Source organism: Mustelus asterias, chromosome 3, assembly GCF_964213995.1.
Source record: "Mustelus asterias chromosome 3, sMusAst1.hap1.1, whole genome shotgun sequence".
Classification (NCBI taxonomy): Eukaryota; Metazoa; Chordata; class Chondrichthyes; order Carcharhiniformes; family Triakidae; genus Mustelus; species Mustelus asterias.
The window spans coordinates 23,362,654-23,381,502 of record NC_135803.1 but is presented as its reverse complement, the minus strand read 5'-3'; the positions used below and the strand labels follow the sequence as shown (position 1 = coordinate 23,381,502).

At 43.3% G+C, this 18,849-nt stretch overlaps 1 protein-coding gene across 11 annotated transcripts in view; it reads left to right on the top strand.

The window, feature by feature from the left end:
* rhbdd1 (rhomboid domain containing 1) overlaps positions 1–11,758 on the top strand; it is a 79,582-nt gene extending 67,824 nt beyond the window's left edge. For all 11 annotated transcript variants that reach the window (XM_078206129.1, XM_078206168.1, XM_078206136.1 and 8 more), the window contains one exon: positions 10,882–11,758. In XM_078206129.1, the coding sequence (XP_078062255.1) occupies positions 10,882–10,982 (101 nt within the window). In that variant the 3' untranslated portion in view covers positions 10,983–11,758. The remainder of the gene's footprint in view (positions 1–10,881) is intronic.
* The last annotated feature ends 7,091 nt before the right edge of the window (positions 11,759–18,849 follow it).

Here is an 18,849-nt window from a genome sequence, read left to right as displayed (position 1 = left end):
ATTGGATTGGAGCTAATATATTATCTTGGATTGTGGATTGGTTAATGGACAGAAAGTAGAGAATTGGAATAAACAGGTCATTTTCACGATGACAGGGTGTGACTAGTAGGGCTGCCACAAGAATTACATAGAACTAGGTGTAGGAGAAGGCCATTCGGCCCTTTGGGTCTGCACCGCCATTCAGTGCGACAATGGCTGATCCTCAATCTCAATGCCATATTTCTGCTTTCTCCACATAACATTTGATGCCATTTAAAATCTAAAAATTGTTCCATAGCTTGAATATATTCGGTGACTTGACTCCACAGCTTTCTGTGCTAGAGAATTCCACAGGTTCACTACCCTTTTGAGCGAAGAATTCTTTCCTCATCTCATTCGTAAATGGCCCATTCCATATCCTGAGACTGTGCCCCTGATTCTTGATCCCAATCAGGGAAATCATCCCCCCCCGCCCCTGCAGCTAGCCTGTCCAGCCTTCTTAGAATTTTATGGGGGCAATTCTCCCCCAAAAAACGAAGTGCCCAACAGGCGGAAAAACGAGAGATTTTCCTGCCTGTTTTTTGGGCGTACTTAGTTTCATGAATCTCCGGCACTCTGTGCTCCACAAAGTGCCTCAGGGAGATTCATGCCAGTAAGTGGGAGAGGCCAGATTTAGCGTGCTGAGCGGGCCACTGCGCATGCGCTGATCTGTCAGTGGGAAGATCGGCGCAAGCACACTGGCCACCCCATCACCGGATTCCCAGTGGCTTTCCCAAACACTCCGCCACCATTGCTGGCTTCCCGATTTCTTTACAGGCCCTCTTCTCCTGCTGGCTCGCCTGGCCTATCCAACCCCCCGCCACAAGCCCCATGTGAAGCCCCGATTTCCCCACCAGCAGGGTGATCACGCCTGGTCTTCTTTGATGGGGACCAGCTTTGATCCCCACTGGTGAGAAGCTCTCTTGGGGGGGGCTGGGGAGACAACGACCCGCTAGCCAGCCCAGCGAATACCATCCTGGGCTCGCTATTGCGATTTCAATATGGTAATCAGTTTCACACAGATTTCCAGCAATAGTGTCCAAAAACATTGCCTGGGAGACTTGCAGTCAGCCGGTTGCCGGTCGCAAGTCCCACTACAGGCTGATATCTCTCGGTCTGCTGCGCTACTTGAGCAGCGCAGTGGACCGGGAGAATTGCCCCCTATACATTTCAATCAGATCTCCTGTCATCCTTCTGAACATTAATAAATGCAGGCCCAGTCTGGAGTACTTGGACCTCAGCTGTTTACAATCTTACATTTAAAATAACTTAAATGAGGGTATTGAGTGTCGTGTATCTAAATTTGCTGATGATCTGACGCTAGCTCGAAAGTAAGCTGTGAGAAAGTCCAAAAAGGCCGTAAAGCGATTATAGACAGGTTGTGAATCGGCAGAAAAGTGACTGATGGAGTACAATATAGGGAAATATAGCATTGGCAGACAACAAAAGCAGAATCTTTTAAAGGTGAGAGATGAATAAATGTTGGTATGCCAAGGGATTTAGGTTTGGATATCCTGTACAAGAATCACAAAGTTAACACGAAGGAACCCAGAGCAATTAGAAGACAGATGGTAAGTTATCCTTTATCACAATGGGGGTTGAAGTATAACAGGAACAAAATCTTGTTGCTTTTAGTAAAGCTTAAGTGAGACCATACCTAGAATGTGTATAGTTTTGGTTTCCATGGCTAAGGATGGATGTGCTTGCTTTAGAGAGAGTGTAACAAAGATTCACGAAAATTATTCCTGGTATGAGAGGGCTAACTGATGAAGAGAAATTAAGTAATGTGCCCTGGAGTTCAGAAAAATGAGAGGTGTTCTCTTACAAACATTTAACATCTTTTGAGGGTTTTACAGGGTAAGTGTTGAGAGACTTATTTCCCTGGCTGCAGAACCGAGAACTACGAATCACAGTCTCAATAAAGAGGATCAGTCATTTAGGACTGAGATGTGGAGAGCTTTCTTCATTTGAAGGGTTCTCGATCTTTGGAATTCTCTACCCTAGAAAGTTGTGAATGATGGGATGATCCTAGAAGGTTGATCGGTGAATGACTTTTTGATAACTTTCTGGATGATATGGAGATTGGGCAAGAAAGGAGTGTCAAGTAGAAGATTAACCATGATATTGAATGGTGTAGCAGCTTGAGGGGCTATATGGTCTACTACTGTTATTCCTTATGATCTTAAATGCACTTAAATAGGTTCTGCTCCTCTGGGCAGTAGTTTTTAATGATGGTGCAATGTGTGTGAGTGCACCATGAGTGGACTTTGCTATCATAACTGTGGGTTGGACTTCAGCATAATTGTATGATTCATATGTTCAGTGGGGTTAGGCAGTATTGTATTTGGAGGATGCTGCACTGCACAGCTACAACAACAGCCAATGGTGCAAAGTGTTTAGAAGACGGCCAGATGAATTTCTAATCCAGGAAGCAATATAATAATGGGTTATAGGTTTGTGATTCGGGGGAAGGAAAATTGATTGGGTCCTGAAACGGGACGAGGTTCCTGGAACAAGCTGAACAGGATTGTTGATAGCTGCTAATCTGCAACGTCATTTAAAGTATAACAATATATCCTGGAATTCCCTCCCTAATGGCATTGTGGGTCAACCCACAGAACATGGACTGCAGCGATTCAAGAAGGCAGCTCACCACCACCTCAAGGGCAACTAGGGATGGGCAATAAATGCTGGCCAGCCAGCCACGCCCATGTCCCACGAATGAATAAAAGGGGCGGCACGGTAGCACAGTGGTTAGCACTGCTGCTTCACAGCTCCAGGGACCTGGGTTCGATTCCCGGCTTGGGTCGCTGTCTGTGTGGAGTTTGCACATTCTCCTCGTGTCTGCGTGGGTTTCCTCCGGGTGCTCCGGTTTCCTCCCACAGTCCAAAGATGTGCGGGTTAGGTTGATTGGCTATGCTGAAAATTGTCCCTTAGTGTCTTGGGATGCGTAGATTAGAGGGATTAGCGGGTAAAATATGTAGGGGTGGGGCCTGGGTGGGATTGTGGTCGGTGCAGACTTGATGGGCCGAATGGCCTCTTTCTGTACTGTAGGGTTTCTATGATTCTATGATTCTATCTGTTGGAGGACCACTATTATTATTTATGCATGTCCCACGAATGTATAAAAAAAATTATATTCCTACCTGTTGGAGGACCACTATTATTATTTATGCAAGATACTTGTGCTTTGACATGAAGTTCATCCAATGTTAACTTTCTCTTAGATTTTTAAATTTCATATATTATGTGAGTTCTCCTGCAAAGAGGAACATAATTTGAGTGTGACCAGTGTTTGGTAATGGCTTTTTTCTGTCTTGGCAGATGGGAATATATTCCCATTAATTAAGAAGCTAGAAAACATCTGGATCTAATCACTGCACACAAAGCCCAGGGCCTCCACTGGAGACTCTGCAATGCATACTGTTCAGTCACTCGCAATGCTTTAGGAATTCCATATCCATTCAGATGAAATCCAGATTATCCTAACCTAGGAATGTGCAATAGTTACAGGGATTTTAACTCTTCCAATACAGATTATTTCAGTTGTAATGCTCCTCTAACCCAAGAATGTGTTGATGCCTGGCTGTAGGAGAATGCTAACAAATCAGAATCCCTTTTGTTGTGGTGCATGGAATAGAATTAAACATGGGTTTGCAGGTTAATATCTATGGTTCCCTTTTGTGGCCGATTCCCAAATGGAGCAGTATTGCTTTCGGGAGCTGGATTGTGGAGGAAAGAGAAAAGAAAGTCCAAGGGAAAAGGCATCTTCATCTGCCCTCATTGTTTATTGTGGGATACAGTAAAAGCCTGAGAACAGATCACCTGCCCTCTCCCTTACTGTAATCCAGGGATTGAGGGGTGCCGAGGATGGAGGAAAATTTAACACTCTTTTACTCCAACATTTCTGTTTACAAAAAAGACTTTCTCAATTTTATTGAATTGTTGTAAATGCAGATTACGGTCAAATTGTTTGTTATGATTCCCATTCACATGAAAAGAGCTGAATTGATTTACATATAGATGATCTGATGGCTCAGTGGCACAGTGGTTAGTACTCCTACCTCACAGTGCCAGGGACCTGGGTTCAATTCCAGTCTTGGGTGATTGTGTGGAGTTTGCACGTTCTCCCCGTGTCTGCATGGGTTGTCGCCGGGTGCTCCGATTTCCTCCCACAGTCCCAAGATGCGCGGGTTAAGTGGATTGGCCATGCTAAATTGTCCCTTAGTGTCAAAAAAGAAGTACAGGTTAGGGGGATCAGTCATGGTAAATTACCCCTTAATGTCCAAAGATGCCTAGGTTAGGGGAATTAGGGGGATCAACGTGGGCGACTACGAGGATAGGGAAAGGGTGAGCCAGGGTGAGATGCTGTACCAGCGAATCAGTACAGACTCGATGGGCCGAATGGCCGCCTTATGCAAGTTGGCACAGTGGCTAGCACTGCTGCCTCTCAGCGCCAGGGATCCAGGTTCATTACTGACCTTGGGTGACTATCTGTGCGGAGTTTGCACTTTCTCCCTGTGTCTCCGTGGGTTTCCTCTGGGCGCTCCGGTTTTCTCCCGCAGTCCAATGATGTACAAGTTAGGTGGATTGGCCATGCTAAATTGCCCCTTTGTGTCCAAAGATGTCCTGGTTAGATGGATTAGCCATGGTAAATGTACAGGGTTATGGGGATAAGGAGGGAGAGAGGGCCTAGGTAAGATACTCTGTCAGAGAGTCTGTGCAGACTCAATGGGCCAAAACAGCCTCCTAGGGATTCAATAATTAATAAAACACCTTGGGTTGATGACCATCCTTATAGTGGCTGATTAATTGAGTGTGAGAATGGTGAATTCAGTCTGTGACAAGCAAAATGAGTGGATTTAGAGGGAGAAAGGGTGTATTGCAGTTTGTCCTGTTTGTTTTGAAGGGCTGATCAGCCTTTCTGGGAAATGGAGAGGATTGAATCTTTGACAGGGGTGTCTGTCTGGTGATTTCTGAGAAAGAGAGATAGTGATTTCAAGGGAAGTGGAATGGATGGTAATCTGACCCTCATTTCATCCGTCTAAACGTTCAAACTCAAAAAGATAGAAGCTGAACTGATAAACTATCATTCCAGACTGTTGAATTGCAGCCTAGATGAGCAGACCATTTGAATTTTCTTGAAGTTAGTTGGCATCACATCCCTGTTGCTAGGTTACTCCATGCTGATTGTCCACAAACTCGAGTCATGTGGAAATTGGTCTCCAAATCTTAACCACTTCAACAGTTGTGTTTGCTGCAGGCTGTTTCATTTATTGTAGTGTTACTGTTTAATTGCAGGAACTGAGCAAGTCTTAAGCAGTGGTGGGTATGTGGGAGAGAGAGGAAAGTCATTGCTTTTGGGTTGCTTAGTCGAGATTCTCCTCCCCTCTGCTTGGTGCTGTCTGACACTGGGAGCAGGTGGTTAGCATTTGGGTCTGAGTTTCCAGCTGTATGTCAGGAATCGAGTTGCTTGTCGGCAGGTGTGCAGAAAGGGGTGGGGAGATGGAGAGTGTTTCTCTGTGTTAACTTCAGCTCAGGGCAGTGGCAGCAATCACTTAGGATGAATGCAATCTTCTGTGGGATGAGAGTGTAATCGGAGCTGCAGTCAAACGGATTTGTGTAAAGGAAGAAAGGCAAGAGGCCATAATAAATTTCAAGCATGGCGTAATAACATAGCCGGATTGGATGCTGCATTTATCTGTGTAGCTATGTTGCTTCGTGGGCTCTGAAGTTACTTTAACGATGCGAAATCCAAATTCAGAAGGTTTTGATTCGCATGCAGGAAGTTTATTGTTGGAATGTGTTGTGGGAGGAGCTGCTGTCAGTTATTTTCACAGTTCACATTTTCTGTAAACTTTGTACTGAGGCTCATCTGTAATGTCAGGACTCTGATTCACGAGGAAAGACTGGAGGTGCTTTTGGAGCTGGTTAGGAAGTGCCTGAGAGACTGCCTTTGTAATGATATATAAAGTAGTTCTGTTTATTCATTCAACAGGTGTGGGCTTCACTGGCTGGGCCAGCATTCATTGCCCATCCCTTATTGCCTTTGAGAAGGTGGTAGTGAGCTGCCTTTTTATGCTGCTGCAGTCCATGTGGTATAGGTACACCCACGGTGCTGTTAGAGATAGAGTATCAGGACTTTGACCTCGTGACCGTGAAGGGACAGCGATATAGTTTCAAGTCAGGATGGTGAATGACTTGGAGGGGATCTTCTCGGTAGTGGTGCTCCCAGGCTTCTGCTGCCTTGTCCTTCTAGATGGCAGTGGTTGTGGATTTGGAAGATGCTGTCTCGGGAGCCTTGGTGAGTTACTGCAGTGCATCTTGTAGATGGTACATGCTGTACCTCAGTCATGGAGGGAGTGAATGTTTGTGGAAGGGATGCTGATCAACCTGGCTGCTTTGTCCTGGATGATGTTGAGCTTTTTGAGTGTTTGCAGAGCTGCACTCATCCAGGCATGGGGAGAGTATTCCTTCACACTCCTGACTTATGCCTTTGTAGATGGTGGACAGGCTTTGGGAAGTCACGAAATAAGTAACTCACTGCAGGATTTCTAGCCTCCCACCTGCTCTCGTAGCCACAAGATTTATATGGCTAGTCCAGTTCTGTTACTGGTCAATGGTAACACCTAGGATGTTGATAGCGGAGGAATTCAGCGATGATAATGCCATTGAATGTCAAAGGATGATGGTTACGTTCTCTTGTTGGAGATGGTCATTGCCTGATACTAGTTTGGCGTGAATGTTACTTACCACTTGTGAACCCAAGGCTGGATATTGTCTGGGTCATGTTGCATTTGGATATGGACTGCTTCAGTATCTGAGGAGTTGAAAATAATGCTGAACATTGTGCAATCGTCAGTGAACATCCCCATTTCTGACCTTATGGTGGGAGAAAGGTCACTGATGAAGCAGCTGAAGATTGTTGGGCTGAGGACACGATCCTGAGGAACTTCTGCAGTGATGTTCTGGAGCTGAGAATACTGACCTCCAGTAACCACAGCCATCTTCCTTTGTGCTAGGTATGAGTCTGACCAGCGGAAAGTTTTCTCCCTGATTCCCATTGACTCCATTGATTCCACACTTTGATTTGATTTATTATTGTCACATGTATTAGTATAAAGTGAAAAGTATTGTTTCTTGCGCACTATACAGACAAAACATACCATTCATAGAGAAAGAAAGGAAAAGGTGCAGAATGTAGTGTCGAGAAAGGTCAACTTAGTGCGAGGTAGGTCCATTCAGAAGTCTGATGGCAGCAGGGAAGAAGCTGTTTTTGAGTCGGTTGGTACGTTTCCCGACGGAAGAAGGTGGAAGAGAGAATGTCTGGGGTGCATGGGGTCCTTAATTATGCTGGCTGCTTTGCAGAGACAGCGGGAAGTGTAGACAAAGTCAATGGATGGGAGCTGGTTTACGTGATAGATTGGGCTACATTCACAACCTTTTGTATTTCATGAGGTCTTGCGTAGAGCAGGAGCCATACCAAGCTGTGGCCCTTCCATCACTTTATTGATGTTTGAAAGTAGACTGATGGGCGGTGATTAGCCAGGTTGGATTTGTTCTGCTTTTTGTGTACAGAATGTACCCGGACAGTTTTTCACATTGTCCGGTAGATGCCAGTGTTGTGTCTGTACTGGAACAGTGAAGGGAATGGAAAAGAAATTCAGAATGCTACTTTAAATTAAACTGAAAGTAGAAGAGGACGTGAGTTTGGTCCAGTAGGAGATACTTTCAGGACTGGGATCAAAAAGTTCTTTACGCAAAAAGAACAAACTAGACAGAGAGGCAAAGCCAGAAATCCAGGAATCGTTTTGAGAAACTATTTCATAGTATGATTAGAGCATCTTTCTATCTTGATCTAATAAAATGGGCTGAATGGCCATCCTCATTCATAAATATCTTGTCATTTCTTCATTTAGTGGGGCATGTTGTACTTATTCTGGAGTTTGCACTCCATAATAAATTGCCTGCAGTGCAAACCTCTGAGTTAGTATGTAGTAACTCACTGGAACTGCAACTGTAGAATTGGTATCAGCTTACTATGTGAATCTGCTTTGGAAATTCATCTCTTGTAGAACTATTTGGTGTAATCAAGGCACTCAAACAGATTCCTGCATTATAGGAATAACTGAAGAGTAACTGGATCATGCACGCACACTGTTCTTGATTGGATGCTTACATGGTTTCTACAAGCTCTGCACTCATTGGAGAAGCAAGCCTTTGATTCGCTCTTCAGTGTTTTTAACAGCCATTCCTATTGGCCTTGACCGTGCATGTGATAGACTCATGTTCTCCAATATATTATCCACTGGACACATGGTTAATTAGCAATCCACGTTTGGCTAATTGCACATCTAATCAGTAAATTAAAAATGAGTCAAAGACCCAAGTCATTGAGCATATGATCACAACACTCACTTCTGCAGTCTATGCATGCTTGTGTATTTTAACCTTGTATACTGACGAGTAAACTGCTAAGACTAAAAGCAGTGTGTGTATTTGTGAATGCATCGCTTCTATGGTTTCTGAATTGTGGAAGATGTTAAATAAGAATATACATGAAGTATATTTACCTGTATTGTGAGTATAGTGAGGCGTTTTCCACTAAAATTAGTGCATGTGTATAAAACAATCTCATTGTAGTTAAAGTTTATTTATTAGTGTCATAAGTAAGCTTGCATTAACTGCAATGAAGTAAGTGTGAAAATCCCCTAGTCGCCACAATCTGGCATCTGTTCAGGTACACTGAGGGAGAATTTAGCATGGCCAATGCACCCAACCAGCATGTCTTTCAGACTGTGGGAAGAAACTGGAGCACCTGGAGGAAACCCACGCAGACATGGGGAGAACATGCAGACTCTGCACAGACAGTGACCCAAGCCAGGAATCAAACCCAGGCCTCTGGCGCTGTGTGGCAGCAGTGCTAACCACTGTGCCGCCCACATGACTAGTCAGTGGTTTCTATCGGACAAAATTGACAGATGTTGCTTTTAAACATAACTTTTGAGAAGAAGGCTCTGTTTTTTTAATGTCTATATAGTTGGCTTGTGCCCAGGAATCTGGTTCAATAGCAAGGCATTGGATACAGATGATGTGAAATAATATGGTTTGTTTCCGATTGAACTTATGGCAATGTTGTCCATGGATTGCAACCACTTAGTTAGTTGCATACTGTGCATGGAAAACCTGTGATTTCTTGCTTTGATCTTTGAGGATAAAGGAGTATTTACAAGGGGTGAGAATTTGCACATATAAACGGGATTGCCGCTGCAGAAGTGGTGAAGTCTGAGCAGCTCCAAGGATATTACCAACTACAGTTTAACTTCCTGCACTGTGCAGCCTGCGATTGTTCATCCATGTCATGCGATTAAATAGGTTGTGGAGAATCTATGGGGCTGCATACACATGGGACAAAATTTAATACCCCCACCCCTGCCCCACCAGAGTCCAGCAGAGGAACTGTTTAGTTAGGCAGGCAGGTGGAGGCCCCCGTCTCGCTCCCCACCGTCTCCCCAACAATTAAGTCTGGAGGCGAGTGATGGGTGGGAGAGAATGGAAATCACCTTCCACCTGAGCAGCCCATGCTCAGTGGCCTGGCAACATGGGCCACCCATGGATGAAGACTCACTTTGGCCCGAAACATTTTGACCAGCAGTCTCTGGTGTGTGGGCTATCCATCCTGAAAATAGCCAGGACCTTCTTGCCAGCAGGGTAAGTTCCTCTTTATCACCAAGTCGGGTCAGGAGGAGTACAGAATGGCCAGAGCAGGGTTGCCATCAGATCATCAGCCAGTGAATGGGCCAACCATCACGAGCATTAATTACTGCCCATTATGTTCCAAATTGCCGCTTTCTATACTATAAATTCTTTCTGATCCTATGATGTTGGGAGAATTAATTTAAATGGACCATTCTGTATATTTTTAATCTTGTACTTGTCTCCCGTCTACAAGGGTGGCATGATGGTACAGTGGTTAGCACTGCTGCCTCTCAGCGCCAGGGACCCGGATTCAATTCCACCCTTGGGTGACTGTCTGTGTAGAGTTTGCATGTTCTCCCTGTGTCTGCGTGGGTTTCCTCCGGGTGTTCCAGTTTCCTCCCACAGTCCAAAGATGTACAGGTTAGGTGGATTGGCCATGCTAAATTGCCCCTTAGTGTCCCAAGATGTGTAGGTTAGGGGGATTAGCAGAGTAAATATGTGGGGTTACAGGAATAGGGCAGGGTGAGGGTCAGTGCAAACTCAATGGGCAGGATGGCCTCCTTCTGCATTGTAGGGATTCTATGATTCTAAGTAGACTTTAAGCAGTCTGAAATGACCCCATTTACTTCATGTATATATTGCTGCTGTCCTGATTTTGTTCCCTTCATTTCTCCCCACTGGTGTTCATCTTTCTGCTTTATATGGGAAATTGACTTTCTGTTTATTGATTAGGGTTGAGCTCTGTATGGGTGGATTGTCTCTTCCTCGATATCACTGAGTTGAAGGATTGTTTGCTGCTCAGAATTAAAACATTTAATTTTTCTTTAGTTTTGAAGAGTAAAGTTGCGTGCTGGGAGTTGTGGATTTTGAACTTCAAACTTTTTCATAATTAGCAAATATAATTTCTCGTTTCAAAATTTGTGTTTTGTGTCTATAATTATGGGTTATGCGCATGTAACTTGTTTCCCTAATGCGCTGTCACTTTAAAAAATATACTTTTGGCACTTTAATTGAGCAGAATAATCAGCTGCTGACTCTACCACCAATAATGGAAGCTGGGTACACATGGTAGATATCCCCTCTGCTCTGGATGCTTTTAAAGTAAATATTCCATGTTTCAAGCCTAAATCAGTCCTAATCTCAGCTTTCATCCTGTGTCTTCAGGGACCCATAGTAATCGCAGAAGATCAGACACCTTTGGGAGACCAGGATGGTTGAGTGAAGAGGAATTGAGGCAGAAAAGAATTTATCGATTTGCCAAATGATGATGGACACTCCTTCCTTCCTGTGCTGCTGACTGCTATGCCTTTATCAGTTACCCATTGTTACTGTTTGTACTGGTTTTGCACCTTTTTCATATAAAATCCATTTTTCTTTTTGTAATGATCTTATTGCATGACCTTGGCTCAAACATCAGATAAGTGTTTTTTTAAATTTCTTCAAAAATTCCATCCGTGATGTTGAAACTGGTGGGATGTTGACCAGCAGGGCAAGTATGAAATCATAGTCTTAACTAACCTGTGCGTTCAATTAAATGCGCTTTAAGTCATTCTGGTTTTCTCTGCGGGATGGAAGAAAACCTTTCTGTACCAAAATAAAGCATCACGAATGGCTTTAAAACTTGGAATGAATTGCCAAGCTAGCTGGTAGGGGTGAAAACTCGAGCTCCACTTAAACAATTGGATGCAATTGGGAAGCCGTTTCCGGAATGGCATTGGCACTCAAAGGTAACACAGGTGGGAATGCCGGAAACAATCTTGCACTACCAGCTGGGAAGTCACACTCCAAGAGTGAGGGACATGGTTAGGGCTGTATACTGATGCTCCAACACATAGCTATCTGCTGGAAGCACAGGATGGTGGAATTTCTGATGTATCTTTCCAGCCTGGAGAGCAATGAGAAACCTAGTATAGCACATTTACTAATTCTCTCAGCAATGTCTCGAGACATGTACTATATTACTGAAGTGCAATAGTTATTTTGTAGTCCATTGCTGAACTGTTCAGTTAAATTGGAGAGAAAAGGGATTGAAAGTTTTCAATGGTTAAAAAAAAATAAAATTTATTCTTATTAATGGTTTTATTTGCCTTTATTTGGAGTTCAATGATGTTGCAGCATTGTATATGCTGCAATACATGTTTCAATTTGTAAGATAGCAACATTTACATTTTGACAATTTTATAGTTAATCTAGACGACGCAGGAAATGGATCCACACCATCTACGATAGTAAGTCCAACAAAAGTAATACATACCAAATAGTTAAAGCCAGGAGTGCAGTTAGATGTTTCATTTTGTGAAAATTTGAACTATAGCAGTCAGTGCTGTTTACAGTGACCAGTGTGTAACTCTATTGCATTTAGTATGAATTATAAAGAATTTGTTTTTTTCTTTTGTCTTCGATGGATGAATGATGAGGCAGGGCATTAAATAGTCATTTTGTTGGTAGTGGAGGGGAAGGAGTGAGGAGCATTACAAGGAAATTCAAAAATAATCTCCAACAATTTACCTTTTGGAGCAATCTACTGCTACAGAAGGTAACGGAAGAGAGGGAAGCTGTCCACGAACGATAGTTGTTGTGAATTGGACAAACAAAAACTGAACTTAGATAGTTACATTCTTTGAACAGATGGGAGCTGTTCAAAATATCAGCCACTTTTGAGACTTCATGTCAATACCCAAAAGTCGTAAATCAAATAAATTTTATGTTCATCATTATAGAACAGGTCAAGGTGAATGGAATGGTGTATGACTTGTTATATCGTTGGAAAGCAGCTAATTTTAAATATATACTTACCACTACAATTGTATGATACACAATAAGCTCCATACATCATATCAAAACAACACAGAAGACTTGGCTGTAAATGATTTGATTTTTCTTATTGCTGCTACTTATTCAAGTTTGAAATCGGTTTTGAAAATATGAATCATAACAAGCTTTAGATCTGGTTACAATCTCTAGAAACCAATAGATTTTATTTTTTTCAAAGCAACCTTTCATGTGGGTAGGAAAAGTCCTCTAATTATCCTTTTAATGGTATATGATGTGTGTCTTATGAATCCTTCTAACTTTTTGATTATTACACTTGCATTCAATAAACACAATGTGTATTCATTGATGGAACTTGCAAGTGTGGGTCAGGGAGAAGAACAGTTTGAATGAAACTGATCCAAACTCAACTGGAGCTAGAGCACAACAGTCAGACAGTTTCCTTCTTTGACCACATCTGAGCAGGATAATTACAGAGGCATTGCCAAGTTCCCTGATTTAGAAATGTCTTTCGTTTCAATTGGAGCTACTTGGATCTCAGAGCCTTAAAATGAGTTTGTAATATAACCAACATTTTATAACCATTTGGCTTTTGCACTTGGAGAAGAAAAAGAGAGATAAAATAATGTTATTCTTCCTCAAGTTATGTTGCCTGCACTGCCTTGTAAAATTGTTTTACCAAGTATATAAGGAAGGTAAAAGCAAAACACTACGGATGTTGGTATCTGAAACAGAAATCAGAAAATGCTGGAAAATCTCAGCTGGAAAATCTCTCTCTGTGGAGAGAGAATAGAGCCAATGTTTTGAGTCTGGATGACCCTTCGTCAGTGCTCATCTAGAGCATCCAGACTCGAAACGTTGGATCTATTCTCACTTCATAGATGCTATTCAGACCAGCTGAGATTTTACAGCATTTTCTGTTTTTGTTGTATATAAGGAAGGCTTTGCTTTAGGTGTGTAACACATCCTTTTGTACAATTATATATACTAAAGCCATAAATACTAAGTGACACTGGGGTTTGTGACTTATGAGGTTAGCAATAGGGGCTCATTGTTTTGAGTACCACCTCCCCATTTTGCAACTGCAGAACATGTTTGAGCCCCTCCAGTTGAGCCCGTCTCTGACACGATGATCTGGATCTTGTGATAGTCTTAATTTAGAACTCTCCTGCTTTTGCCAACTGTTCTGGGCATATTGGAAGGATTTACAGGTTGATAACTTGTTTGGCCACATTACGAATGCACCTTCTGTGGCTATCAAGTCCTGGAGTGGTACTTAACCCGCAGCTTCTACCTCGAGGCAGGTGGGATAGTAATGATGGTTTAACTGCCAGCATTCACCATCAATATTCCTCCAAAATTGTCAGCAAGGTCAAGAGTCTGCATATGTATAGTTGAATATGGAATCCAGAAGTTTGTCAGTGATTTTGTACTTTTCCAGAGGGTGCACTGTAGAAGTTTTTGCAGACCACAATCCATTAGAAATCACTGAATTGACAAGAACTTTCCTCATTGTAGCTTTAATATTGTTATTAAAAAAGAATGACTGTGCCCATATAATGAAGCGTAACTGAGTTATTAATAGCAAACCGAGTCACAACTGGTGAAAAACCTCTCTAGTTTTAGAAAACCAATTTGACGTTTGTGTAGTGTCTTATTTTACCATTCTTACATTAAAATGTTCTAATTATTTTGATGATTGATATTTTGGCCACTATTGCCCCAATTATCTATTTCACACGCTGAAACATTTATAAACAAGTGAAGGACAATTAGTGCATTGTAAGTCCTACTTTACTGTCTTTGGGAATACTTCAATGTAATTGGCTACTTTCCCACTGACATCACTGTTGCTGGATGCCTGGAACTCCCCTGACTTGGTGCCAGATTCAAGTTAACATCAGGAGATCCACATCACAGAGATTGCGAGCTCTCCATGAGCACCTTTCTTCATGGTCAGAGGCAAGTGCTGTTGCGTCACCACTGACTACAACAACAGAGCTTATGGTTTTTGCCCTGCAACTGTCTTCTTTCCAAACTCTCTCTCTGCTGGGTATGTTTACCATCTTAACATCTGCTTTTTCATCATTCCTGGCACTTGTTCCAATGGTGCTGTTCCCAAATCCATTTATTTGACGGAGGTTGTTGCTGTGAAAAGAGGAGCTGCAGTCCCAGAACCAGCTGCCAATTGCACTGACCTCCACTGGATTGTAGCATTTACAGCAATAGACCATGAGGGAGTGAGCCAACTGTGTAATTCTCCCATGTTTACTTAACGTGCAGCCAATCTTTTGTACATCGACTGCACTTTGTGGGCCCACCATTCTGTAGACCAACTGTGACATTTTTCCCCAGTACGCATCCATACAAACAGAAACATAATGAAGTCAAGACTGTACATCATGACATTGCCTCATTGCAGAGTTGCCCCCACCCTGGAGCAGCGTGTTTACTGGCTTCAGGACGGTTGGCAGCAGCCTGAAATGACCAGTTCTTCCCTGTCACCAGAGTTTTCAATAAACCTGTTGGATTTTGAGATCAGCTGGAGCGGCGGAGGGCCAGCCAAAGGTCCACCGACTTTCTGAGAGACCAGACAATCCCGGTGGCAGGAGAGGTCGGTAAATCCTGCTGTAAGTCTAGTGGCTGGTGGGAAAGTTGACGGGATTGCCTTTGGGTAGTGAGGCGGGTAACTGATGCAATTGTCCGCCTTTTAGTTCATTGGTTATGCATCAGTGAGGATCTCGGCAAATCCCATGGCAAGGTGGGCAGGAAATTCCTCATGGGATCAAAGATCCTGGTGCTGTATTTAAATTGCACCCAGACATTCACTCAATGCAGATCCGGAGCTCTGCATCATTCCTGCAGAGTCCTTGTGGCTGTAGCTTGCACTAGAGAAATTGGCACCAGGGATGTCTCCAAGCCTTGAGGAGAGGGTACCCCCAGTCAGAAGGGGGCATCTGATGGAGGCGTCTGCCCTGTCCATCCTCTTTCCTGCTCAGGATGTAGGTTTGGTCAATTTTTTGTTTGCCCCCACAATGTCATTCACTCGCCAACCTATAAATGGAAGCTGGGTGGGAAAAGGCCCTTTAGTGGCAACTAAGTGGCTACTTAAGGGCCTTAATTGGGACAAGAGCAGGCTCCCCATTCCCTCCCCCCCCCAATCCCCTGGATGCTTAGATATAAAACTGTTCCCTGTTTGGGACAGGTCCATACAACTTCATGCTCCTCCCTCGCCCAAACGGCACAGCACGGCGCAGCACGGTGGCACAGTGATTAGCATGAATCATGTGCAAAGCTGATAATACAAGAGTTTTAAAGTCACCTGCTAATGTAGGCGGTCTTATCAAATGATCTGAAGAATGCCACTTTTTTGTGACACCTTGCCAAGTAGGAAATTGGCTGGGCAGTTAAAATTGTCCATGCCACTTATCCACCAATGTGACACTCTGAGCCTGGAGATTCTGCTTTTAAATTACTTTCCTGAACAAGCGGGATGATACGCAACTGGAAACTCAGTGGTATAATCAATAACTAAATGCTATTTTAACTGAAGACCAGTGAAAAGAAGCCAATGCAATATAATGGGGAAAAGAGTTGGGGTCAAAAGAGATGAGAAAGCTGTGTCTCACTATTCATTTTGACTTTCAATGTGTGACTGGGGGAACAAGCGTGTTCCTCCGAGCCATTTCAACCTCCACTGCCCTGGGATTTCCACTGCCCCTCCAACCCCAGTATTCCCTCATTTACACTTTCCCACTAATCATTATGTATCCACCATCCACAAGGCACAACTCAGGAGTGTGATGGAATATTCCCCATTTGCCTGGATGGGTGCAGCTCCAACAACACTCAAGAAGTTTGACACCATCCAGGACAAAGCAGCCCACTTAATTGGCACCACATCTACAAACATTCAATCCCTCCACCACTGACGCTCAGTAGCAGCAGTGTGTACTATCTACAAGATGCACTGCAGCAATTCACCAAAGATCCTTAGACAGCACCTTCCAAACCCACGACCACTTCCATCTAGAAGAACAAGGGCAGCAGATCCATGGGAACACCACCACTTGCAAGTTCCTCTCCAAGCCACTCATCATCCTGACTTGGAAATATATTGCTGTTCCTTCACAATCACTGGGTCAAAATCCTGGAATTCCCTCCCTCATGACATTGAGGGTCAACCCACAGCACATGGACTGCAGCATTTCAAGAAGGCAGCTCACTGCCACCTTCACAAGGGCAACGAGGGATGGGCAATAAATGCTGGCCAGCCAGTGATGCCCATGTCCCACGAATGAGTAAAAAAAAATGTAATCTTATCCCTGCGATTCACCTGATTGCCACAATTTGTTTATTTGATCCATTCATGGTATCCTGACAACCCCCCTCTCCCCCCATCCCCAGCCAGTCAGCTGCCACTTCCCATTGTAAGACATTTTGGATTTGAAGCAACATACGCCTAAGGTAGGCAGTCAACTATTCATAAATAATTTTGAAATAGGTAACTGAGAAGCAACAATTTAGATACAATGCACAAATTAATTAGATAAAGTATTTGACGTGAGAATAATCCCCAATGTTGATGGTTAGTACAGTTGATCTCAGGAGCTTGTGTTAGCAACATTCTGCCTCATCGTTGACATGAGGGAACTATATCTTCCTCCTCCTCTGTTCCATCTTCCATCTGAAGAAGGCAGCTGCTGACGGGCACTGCCACCTCCCGGCACCCTGTCCCTGAGCATTTGTTATGTACCCTTTTTTCTGGGGGCTGGAAGCTTCCTGAGTGTCAATTGTCAATTCAAGTACTTCTGAACAATGGATACCGGACAGGTACTCAAACTGTCAGGGTCGTTACCCCCTCTCCTGTTTGTTACCCTGCTCAAGGTCAATTTTTTAAGATTTACATCATGCTGAGGGTCAATTCCTGGCCCTTTCTAAAGACTGGTAGAGACAAGGGGTACACAAGATACCATCCTACCAACTTAGGAATGTCAATGTGGCAGCATGTGCCAAGTGACCCTGATGTTTCCAGGGATTGCTTGGACATTGGTATGTTTAGAAACTGCCTTTCCAGAGAGAGAATCAATGTTGTTTAGCTTACCTCAAAAATCTTACGCCATGTAGAAAATACAAGCTTATTAAAGATCCCAATTTCTTACCCAATTGGTTTCAGGTGACAGATCAGCTGATGCGATGCCAATGAAGACTGGGAACTAAAATCTTCTCGATCTAAGTGTGCTGAGTTAAAATTCGGGCTTGCGTGTTGTAATATAAAGCTGACCATTTATTGTAAACTTGCAGACATTTTGCTACATGTCACCAGGAACACCAGCTGGGGCCAGGTTTCAGAAACACTGAATGATGCTGCCATGAAGGAGACCATTTGGCTCAGCTGGCTCTTTGTAAGTTCTGATTAACCCCACTCCCCATCGCCCTGCAAATGTTTCCTCTTCCAGCACTTAACTAATTCCCTTTTGAAAGTTAATAAAGTTAAAGTTTATTTTTTAATATCACAAGTAGACTTACATTAACGTTGCAATGCAGTTACTGTGAGAATCCCCTCGTCGCCACACTCCGGTGCCTGTTCGGGTACACGGAGGGAGAATTTAGCATGGCCAATACACCTAACCAGCACGTCTTTTCAGATTGTGGGAGGAAACTCACGCAGACACAGGGAAAACGTGCAGACTCCGCACAAACAGTGACCCAAGCCAGGAATCGAACCCGGGTCCCTGGCACTGAGAGGCAGCTATGCTAACCACTGTACCACCGTGCCGCCCCTTTGGATCTGCAGGCAGCACATTCCAGATTGTGAGTTCCTGTGTAAAAACAAAACTCTCCTATCTTGCCCCCAATTTTTTTGTCAATCCCATTAAATTTATATCCTTTGGTTATCAACCCTTCCACCTCCTCATTTATTTTATTAAAACCCTTCATAGTTTTGAACACCTCTGATTAAATCTTAATCTTCCCTGCACTCAGAACAACTTCAGACTCTTTAGTTTCTCCACGTAACTGGAGTCCAGCATCCCTCACGTGTTTCTGGTAAATCCTTTCTCCACCCATTCCAAGCTTTTGATATCTTTCCAAAACTGTGGTGCCCAGAATTGAACATAATGCTCCAGCAGGGGGCTATTTTATAAAGGCTGTGTTTTATAAAGAGTTAACTTATTTACTTTTGTACTCTATACCTGTTTATAAAACCAAGGATTTGGTATACATTTTAAAAATAGGTTTCTCAACTTGTCCTGCCACTGTCAAAGATTTGTGTTTGTACGCACCCAGGTCTCTTTATTCATTAATAAAAATTATTCTTTCAAGAGGTGAGAATTGCCCTTGGGAAGGTAGTGGTGAACT